The sequence below is a fragment of the Etheostoma spectabile genome, chromosome 14 (assembly GCF_008692095.1).
Source record: "Etheostoma spectabile isolate EspeVRDwgs_2016 chromosome 14, UIUC_Espe_1.0, whole genome shotgun sequence".
Lineage (NCBI taxonomy): Eukaryota > Metazoa > Chordata > Actinopteri > Perciformes > Percidae > Etheostoma > Etheostoma spectabile.
Genome location: NC_045746.1, coordinates 10,920,711 through 10,930,193, shown reverse-complemented (window position 1 = coordinate 10,930,193; position 9,483 = coordinate 10,920,711). Strand labels below are relative to the sequence as shown.

Genomic DNA, 9,483 nt, shown 5'->3' with positions numbered 1-9,483 from the left:
CACACACACACACACACACACACACACACACACACACACACACACGGTAGCTCACCTGGGACAGCGTGCGCCCATATATGGACGTTTACTCCTTGGCGCGGCGGCAACGGGTTCAACTCCGCCCTGTAGCCCTTTGCTGCATGTCATCTTCCGACCCCCCTTCTACAGTGTAAGCTATCCTATCCAAATAAAAGCCTAAAATGCCCCAAAAATAATAAGACAAACATATGTTGTCATACACCTCTAGGATCTCCCTGCTTATATATGATCCTTTAACTACTTCCTGTTGAATATGCTTATTTTTCCTGTAACTGTATTAGCAATAAGACATAAATATCTTATACAGTACATAACGCATGCTTTAGTCAGACAGAGCCATGCTGCCCCACACACACACACACATATATAATTTCTTCTTTCTATAATGCCAATATATTGTTGGTATTGTAGCATAATGAATGCAATGGGAGCAACTGTAATGTAACCTAATTTCCCCCCCGGAGATCCTTAAAGTATTTCTAATATTACAGTATCTAAACAACACAATATAACATTTGAACTACTACTCTGTGTTTATGTCTATTTAGGCCTAATGATCGCCATCACATTTATCCTCCAGGCAAATTGCGGTTTTGTTTTAAAGTTGCCAAAATGTCCAGTATGTAGAGATTATTTAGCTTATATCCCTTTAGAAAATATCTTTAATATTTCTCTCTGCAATAACTGAATTTAATGTTCTTAACACTGTTATCTGCAGACTCCTTACCTGCCTGATTCCATTCATTTTTTTGTTTTCAGTTATTTCTTTTATTGACATGATTATTGACTTTACAGAGATGCTCATAAGTTTAGGAACCCGTGCTAAAGTTGACTAAAAAGAGGAAGAAAAAGAAATCATCTTTTGGAAATTGATCTTAATGCCTTAATTAAAAACACTTAAAAAATCCATAGGGACACCAATTTTATTTCAGAATGAGTAATGTATCATTCATAAATAAATATTCTTCCTTAAAATAAAGGGGGCATAAATATACACACCCCTATGTTAAATTCCCATAGAAGCGGGAACATTTTTATTATTAAAGGCCAGTTATTTCAGGGATCAGGATACCATGCATTCTGATAAAGTTCCCTTTGCCTTTGGAATCCCCCCATCCCCCACCACCACCACCATCATCATCATCATCCTCATCATCATCACATACCCTTCACCACACCTAGAGATAGGCATGGTTTTATTTCAGTTAGCTTAATAGCTGGTGTGATTTGCATTGAGAGATGATCTTATGGGAAGTTCCCCATGCCATCTCTATGTATGGTGGAGGGTATGTGATGATGTGGGGGGGGGGGTATTTTAATTCCAAAGGCCAAGGGAGCTTTATCAGGACGCATAGTATCCTGATCCATGAAATAACTGGCCTTTAAAAATAAAAAATGGGCTGCTTCTATGGGATTTAACATAGGGGGGTGTATACTTATGCCCCCTGTATTTTAAGGAAGAACATGTATTTACTTATAATTTATAATATATAACCCTAAACCATGTATATACACCCACACACCCACACCCACTGTATGTATTCTAGCTTTTTACAGTAATTTATCTATGCTCTGCATCCGTGCAATTGTGTACTTTCTTTTGCTGAAGTGATATTTCAATTTCAAGTATCTTTTTTTTCTTCTTCTTCATCATCATGTGATTGACATCAACTTCAGGATTTCACTGTAGTGTGCATGCCGATGTCACACCAAATCTGATTTAACAATAATATTCCACTTCATCCCCTCACTAAACCATAATAAAAAACATGCTTGTTGTCATCATTTCAGACACCATAACCTTGCTCCTTTGCACATTGCCAAACCCATTTGATTATAGCTAGCCCCCATCTGTTGCTGTCCAGTTGATAGTCTTCACCATGACATAGCGGCCATAAATGAACTGATAGGAGTTGTTTGATCTTCAAAGTGTCTATTTCTTTTGATTGTGTTTTTTTCTAAAAGCCTTACAGAAGACTTTACCTTTCCTTGGGTTAATGTCTTTAACCCGACCTCTAGAGACAGACAGTCTGTCCTGCTGGTTTGAGACGTGTCTTGTCCTGCTGTGTGGACCTGAAGTGAGGTGTAGTGCTGGATCCGAGTCGGTGCAGACCCGTTCCTGGTGACGGAATGCTCGCGTGCTGCGTTAGCGGACGCCTGCTGCTAGCTACCTGGCGCTGTAGCATTTAGCCTAGCTAGCTTCCCATTCCGAAACACAGAGTTAGACGACAGCGGGCTAGCTTGCAGTCGGGGCCGCGTTCATTTGACCGAACAGCAGATGTTTTATTCCGCTTTCCTCGACTTATTTCATCCCCCAGAGTTGTATCAAGTGCATTTTACGACTGTCATGTCAAGGACCTCCACGCGCATCTTCTCGTGGTAACAGTCGTCCTACCTGCATGGAGTCAGCGCTGATGATTTCTCCCTGAAGCCGCCTTCCGAGCTCGATAGCCAGCTTGGACTTCCCGGTGCCGGTAGCTCCCAAAATCACCACCAGCGACGGGACCATCGCTCTCCTGAAGGCACACTGCACGCCAGCAGCGGACGCCGCCATGATGCTGCTTCCTCGGCGCCCAGCTGACGGCAACGCGCATGCGCAGTGGGTATTGAGCCGAAAGGGGTTACTAGGCAACATGCAGCCGTTACTGTGGTAACACTGATTGATGGGGTATAATGTAAACGGTTTTTCATCTTATTTTCATTGTTTAGCCTTACTGGTGTGCGCTAAACGCTCTCATTGGTACATGCAGCTTTTCATGTTAATAAACTGGATTAAAAAAAACTCCATAACTGAACTATATCTATTAACTGAACAGACTCATCTCTCCTTATTGATGCATTTGTGAACAAATGAGACTGTTGATAACTGATGTTTATGAAATGCGTTTACATGGAGGATTGCAGCATAGTTATAACTGTTTCTATGGAAACTGTGGGAGCGCTGCAGCAGCGAGCAAAGATGCTTGTTGCCATGGCAAAGATGCCAGAATCAGTTGCCTTAGAGACCGCTTAAAACAAATGGCGGATGGGGAGAGGGAGACGTGGGTTCACTCGTACAGGTGGTTTCAATAGAATGCAAATGGGTGTGAAATATAGTTATATATATATTTAATAATAATACTCTGATCCAGTTGTATGTCTAGCTAGAAATGAAACCATAAAGCTAGATGATCGTTTGTGTGTGTGTGTGTGTGTGTAAGAAACAAAGTGATAAGGCAAACAGGTCATGTATGATCTTAAACCAGGAATTTATTATTTTTCTGACTTACTCTTCATACATAGAGGCTTATGAGGTACAGGAAAAACAAAGTGCTGAAACAAGGCTTCAAACTCAACGTAGTTAAAACTCCCAAAGTAAGTAAGCACAGCCGCGTTGGACGACCGTGCCGACAGCAGAGACCAGTGACCCAGACAAGTCGAACAAAAACGGTCAAACACCACTGCTGTGGCTGCAGCCTTTAAAAAAAAAAAAAAAAAAAAATATGAAAACAAAACAGGGCTTATGGTGGTTTGTGCTGAATTAGTTTGCAGAAAAAGCTTTGCAGCTAACCGATGATGTCCTGAAGTATTTGTTCAAGTACATCACGGTTTCTCTGATCTAATGATCTGTCGGTTTGTTTGGTTCTGGCCCGGTTACGTACAGCATATTTTAGCAGGGAGTGCTTTACTCAAGCACAGCCTAATGCCCCATCACAAGATCTACAGGCTACGTGGGAGTTTCCTGAGTGCTGGTAAAGAGCAGAGCATGCTACTCGTCATGACCCAGTTATTTACAGTACTAGTCGCAGGGCTACAGTGTTCTCTGTTGCATGGCTTTTGGGAACAATAGGGAGCACCAGGCTTGCCAAAAGAGGGAAAAAAAAAAAAAGTGTAAGCCGCAACATTAAAGGTCACCAAAGGCTACACACAGCCAGAAGTTTAAATCGGTAGATCCTCTTAAGTCCCCCTTACCCCCCACCACCTGTGCCAGATTTGACAGAGTGCTACAGCTACAGTGATTTGATTGAATGAAGAGCGTTCAGGTGCTTTCCACTCCAGAGAGAAAGCACAGCACACATGCCAATTTTCAGCGTAACCACCAATAAAGCCCTACCAGCTACAATAACAAAAACAGTCATTAGCTCACACTGAAACACAACTCTGTAGGAAAATATAGTATAAAACTTTTGTCAACTCTTACAAATAAAAAGAAACCCCAGAGACAGAAATCGTAATGAACGGTAAAGAAAACAAGTAGGCATCGCAACGACAACAAACAAAAAAAGTGGTGACAAAGTGTCTAGTGTGATCAATGTTCAGTAAGTGTTTTATTTTATCTCTTTTTCATAATCATTTTATTAACAAAAATAGAAGCTTTGAGTTATCTATGAAAAGCCAGCAAGCTCTGCCCCGGTTTAGGACCGGACACAAAAGTAGGATGAGTATAGTAGACAGCTCTGGTTTTGGTTTGGAGGACACTGTACAGTAAGGGAACTATATACATACCACCCCCCAGGATAGTAGACGTACATTTAAAGGCTTCTATAGGCATTACATCAAATGCAAAAACAATTTACAAACAAGTCAGACAGCAAGATGAAAGAAATGTACAGTTGAACCTCATTGAGAAAAAAAATTGGCTCTTTTTTTATGTGGCTTATTCATTTTAAGCCATTCTGAAATCGTTTCTTTTGGTTGATAATTTGAAGCCAAAATTTACCTTTTGTGTGGTCTCCATGGCACAACAACAATAATAAAGATCAAGTGAAAATCGTGATAAAGATCTCCATCGCGTTTTCTTACATTGAAGACACGATACATTTCAAACAATGGCTGTATGGCAACATATTTTCGCTAAATAATGCTACTAAACTGGTCGTTACTGTGGGCATGTTGCTGCTGTGGAAACATTTATGATGCCAGAAGAAATCACTGAATGGAAACCTGCAGGCACAGAAGTTGGGACTTAACCTGAGCTATTCCAGGAGGTGCAGAACATATTGTTCCCAGTTGTAATATCAAAGTTGCATGGCTCAGTACAGTCCCACTACAGCCCCCTGCATTCCCACCAACAGCAAGAATGAAGGTAGAAACTTTGCTGAAAAAGAAGAAAAAGTGTGAAGGAAAGAAAGGGAGGTAGGAGGTCACATGCTGTGGAGGAGAAGAGAAAAGAAAAGAACACAGCAGAAATGAGGCACAACTTGATGACGAAATGTGCAAGTTGTATGCAAAGCGCTAAAGAGCAGAGGTCTGTAAAGAACACAAAATGTGAAGGAGACGTTGAGACAGATGACAGACAGAAAGCGGAGACATCTCTGCTGTGCAAGCACACCACAATCAAGAAAAAACGTCTGATCAGACCATGCAGCAGGTACACAGCATATTTGTAGCAGTTTATCAGCTAGAAGCTGCTGCATTCACAGCAAGTCTTCCCGTAGCAAGCAACAGTTTGGAATATTTTTCAACAAGGGGTAAATGTAACAGTTTGACAAACCTATATTGAGTTACCATGGTTATTAATCTGCGCGCAAGATGCCCCATTAAGATCAGATTGGTTCACGGCCTTGTCAATCACTCAGAAGCTAATGTGCAAACCACAAACATAAAAAAAAAAAAAAACACCCGCACTATTCCAACATGACCAATTCAAAGTGAACGTTAGTGTCTTGTCTCCTTCATATAGTCCTGCTCAGTTCTGTGAGTGTACGTGTGGGGACAGCCCACCCCCGTCCTCTCCGGCTCAGGAGCGTTTGAGCAGTGCCAGCCTCTGCAGCAGCTGCAGCTGCCTGGATTTCAGCTGCTTCCTCTCCTGAGCCTTCTGCCTCTCGCTGGCATGCAGCTGCTGCAAGTACTCCGTCGCTCGCGTCAGGATCGCCACCTTCGGCGTCTTGGGGCAGTCCGCCAAGCCCGGGATCTCGTCCCGCAGCGACAGGAAACGCGAGCGCAGGTCGTTCCTTCGCTTGCGCTCGAGGAAGTTATGCGCCCTGCGCTTGTCTGTGTCCTCGCAGTCGGAGGACTGGGGGCTGGAGAGGTGGCCGAAGGAGTGGGGCTTGGAGGGAGAGCTTTGGGAATGGGAGGTAGAAGAGGAGGAAGAGGAAGGGGGGGGAGACGAAGGGGATGTGGAGGAGGTAGGAGAGCAAGCGCTGAGGTTAGGCGACTCCGATCTGACTCCAGCCACGGTTCCATGAGACCTCCTGGTGTCTAAGTTCAGAGGGGCGTGGCCGGGCCGGGGCTGGTGGTAATGAGAGTTCAGGTGCGGCGGGGGGGCCTGGGAGGAGGCCAACTGCCGGACCTTCTTCCGAGGCGGCTCGACCGTCGGAGGGATTGTGTCCGGGGAGGGAGCAGCATAGTTGTGCTGCTGTTGGTGGATGGAGATGTGGAAACGCTTCATGCCGGGGTCCAGGGTGTCAGCGCGCACCGTTATGGTCACCGGCTTGCGAGCGTTGACCAGGCGACGAGGTTTGCGTTGCTGCTTGTGCTCCACCGTCACCACATCAATCTCTTCTTCATCCTCATCCTGGTCATCGTCGTCATCTAAAAAGGGCATAAGAGATTGTTTTCATTTACATGTTTGCTTACACAGGATAGCTGCTAATGACTGCCGGGGACAGCTGAAGTTGGAAAGTTAATTTCCATAAGGACACACTCGCACTGGCCTCCTGCATCCTTGCACCAATGAAATGCTTCTGTAAAAATGAAGTTCACACAGTGTCATGAAATCTGCATGACCTCACACAGACAGAGTCAGAGTGATGATTCACTGGTCGGCTCCCTCGCTTCATTCATGTGGACCGAGTGATGAGATAAGGCAAAGACGGGGTTAGGATAAGAAGCACGGGTGGTGAAAACCAACAACTCTTCTTGTTAAAATAAGATGACTATTATTCAACACTGCGCACGTCTAAAACCACTCGCTGTTCCATTTACTTGAGTGGAAACCGGGTAATAAACACGAGGAAAGGTCTCATTGACTTGACTCCTGGGAGATTTTCAATAATCCAGTAAATTGAAACGCACTTTTAAAGTAATTGGACCTCTGTGGATTTGCCTACTCAGAAATTAGTAATCTCTGTATGAATAACACAGTAAGGACAGGGGGGCTGCCTATTATTTAAGACACCATTTATATGAAAATAGGTGACAAAGAGTAGCCTTGTAATGGCTTTTAATTGGAGCATAAGTATCATGCATTTCCTGTGACTGCTCATTCTCCTCTTTGCATGCATATTACCCCCTGAAAAGGTGTGAAATACTGCCTCAAACTCATGTCAAAGAATTCTGCACGCCTAGCCGACCTCCTAAACGGCTGATCCTGCTCTATTCACAGCCCAGGCTGGCTCGAACCTAATCCACCCACTGACACAATTGGCGCTGCAGCCTGTTGAGTGGAGGAATGCAGCAACAAGTTCCCTTTGTGACATTCCACACACCATTATGCATGGTCCAAGCTCAACATCACATGGCAGCCTACATACCAATTGCAATCATATGGGATTTAGGGGTTGGAAATGGAAAAAGTATAGGTCTGGAGTCAGGGGAAATCTGGGCTAGACATAACTAAAAACAGGGTTGATTTTCCTCCCTTCCTTGTTTCACACATTTCCCAAAAATAATGAGCATACTATTTTTTTGAATTCATGTGAAAATGTGAGCCGGGGAGTGTGGAGAGGATATTGTTATCATAAGTCAGACTGGAGGAACAGGGAGGTAGCAGCTGGTCTGCTGGAGCCAGGCCAAGCAGCAGATGTTTCAATGGGCGTGTCGCTCTGGCTATAAGCATGTGCACCAAGGTAACGCAATGCAGTCATCATGTGCCATGTGTACCCTAATTGCTAGATACGGCCAATCAAAGCAATATTGCTATACAATATTGACTAATGACATTTGAGGTCAAATAGAGCATTAAGTCACCATTATGAAAAACTGAACAAACGCATGTGGGCAGGGAAATGGAGATAAATGATGGTGTACAAAGTAGACATATTTTTGGAAAATTAAAGGAATATTACTTAAATACAATAAAAAGGTGTGGTTATAGTTACTAAACTACCTATTGAGTAGCTATCACGGACATAGGATAAAGCAAATAGGACAACAACCATAAAGCTCAGACAAACTAGAAGTCAAAGAAGCGCCATTAACATGCTTCTCTATAGTCCTACTCCAGAAAGCCTTATGTTGCATAGTCCGTCTGTTACTGACCTGATGAGTCGGTGTGAGACTCGGAACCAGAGGACACTTGTTTCTTGCATCCACCGGTTAACGGGAAAGTGAGCACCCCAGCCGGGTCCACACAGTCCGCAGCCAGTCCGCTGAGGGCCGACGCGTCGGCGGGGACACACTGTGCCCTCCCCGGGGATGGAACGGCAGAGCCCGCTGCGACTTTGGCTGCAGCCCCCGTCCCGCCTGTCCCGGGACAGGAGGTGCAGCGCTCCCCTACAACTCTCTCCAGTTGCTGTCCGGCCGAGAAGCCGCTCCACATGCAGTCCTGGATAATGATGGAGCTCAGGTTCCCGAAGGAGTCATTGGCCGTGGTCAGCTTGCAGGGCAGGTCCTGCTGCTGCTGCTGCTGTTGTTCATCCTCCTGGCCTAAGAACTGAGAGACCCACTCCAGCTTGTCTCCTAGAGACGGGCACAGCAGCCCGACCCTGCCAGACCCTTCCACCGCCCGGATAGGGGACATGGGCGGGGTCGGTACTAGCTCGAATTTCTTCCATATGTCCTCGCTGGGCGCCGTGGATTTGAAGAAATCCTCGTCCGGGTTGTGGTGGTCGTCGTAGAAATAGTGTTGATAGTGGTCGAGGTGGTCCATGTCCCAGTTTTCATAATGAGACGCGGTGGAGCTAATGCCCGGCATGGGGTCTGCAGGCTGGGTGTGAATCACTCCCTGTTTCCTCTGTCTGCGGATAGAGCCAACAGATTTAGAAGGAGTTAGCCTCATCGAAATAATCACAACGTTGTCTTTAGACATGTTGCCTTCTAGAAGGATGGGTCTATTTTGTGGCCATATCACAGATAAACTAAGCCTAGCTCTATCAGAACAGGGCTTGCCAATTAAGACTACAACCTAATCCTTAAAGTCAGTGAGTAGCCTAGCCTACAATAGACATATTATAAAAGTAGGCTATCTTATGTTTTAATGCCACAAAGTTAAACTACCCTGTGTTGCTGCTACGAAGTTCATGTCTCGCGACAGTGTTTCGCTAAATAATGCTAAGCTGGGACACAGTGGAGGGTAGCGGTTTCCATAGAGATTAAATTAGACTGAAATAGATTAATTGGATAGACACCCCGTCCTGCCTGCCAGTAAACCTGTTCAGACGGCGGAGTCGTAGGTTATGTAAAGTAGTTTATGTGGCTCCTCCTCGGGTTCAACTCCTTATCAAGCTCAAAGAATTCAGCTGCGACCAAAAAGCACCGCTAAGTTAATTAAGCAACAGCGGACGAGCTGAGCTCAACCCCCCC

At 44.8% G+C, this 9,483-nt stretch overlaps 2 protein-coding genes across 4 annotated transcripts in view; both read right to left on the bottom strand.

The window, feature by feature from the left end:
- The window catches only part of trit1 (tRNA isopentenyltransferase 1), a 66,050-nt gene extending 63,398 nt beyond the window's left edge, over positions 1–2,652 (bottom strand). For all 3 annotated transcript variants that reach the window (XM_032534773.1, XM_032534775.1, XM_032534774.1), the window contains exon 1: positions 2,435–2,652. In XM_032534773.1, the coding sequence (XP_032390664.1) occupies positions 2,435–2,593 (159 nt within the window). In that variant the 5' untranslated portion in view covers positions 2,594–2,652. The remainder of the gene's footprint in view (positions 1–2,434) is intronic.
- A 616-nt stretch (positions 2,653–3,268) lies between these two features.
- On the bottom strand, positions 3,269–8,522 carry myclb (MYCL proto-oncogene, bHLH transcription factor b; the record flags this gene model as incomplete). The annotated part of the gene is given in 2 exon segments (XM_032535740.1): positions 3,269–6,552; positions 8,221–8,522. Coding segments are annotated over 2 exon segments (1,096 nt in total), but the record flags the coding sequence as incomplete, so codon positions are not given.
- Positions 8,523–9,483: the final 961 nt, after the last annotated feature.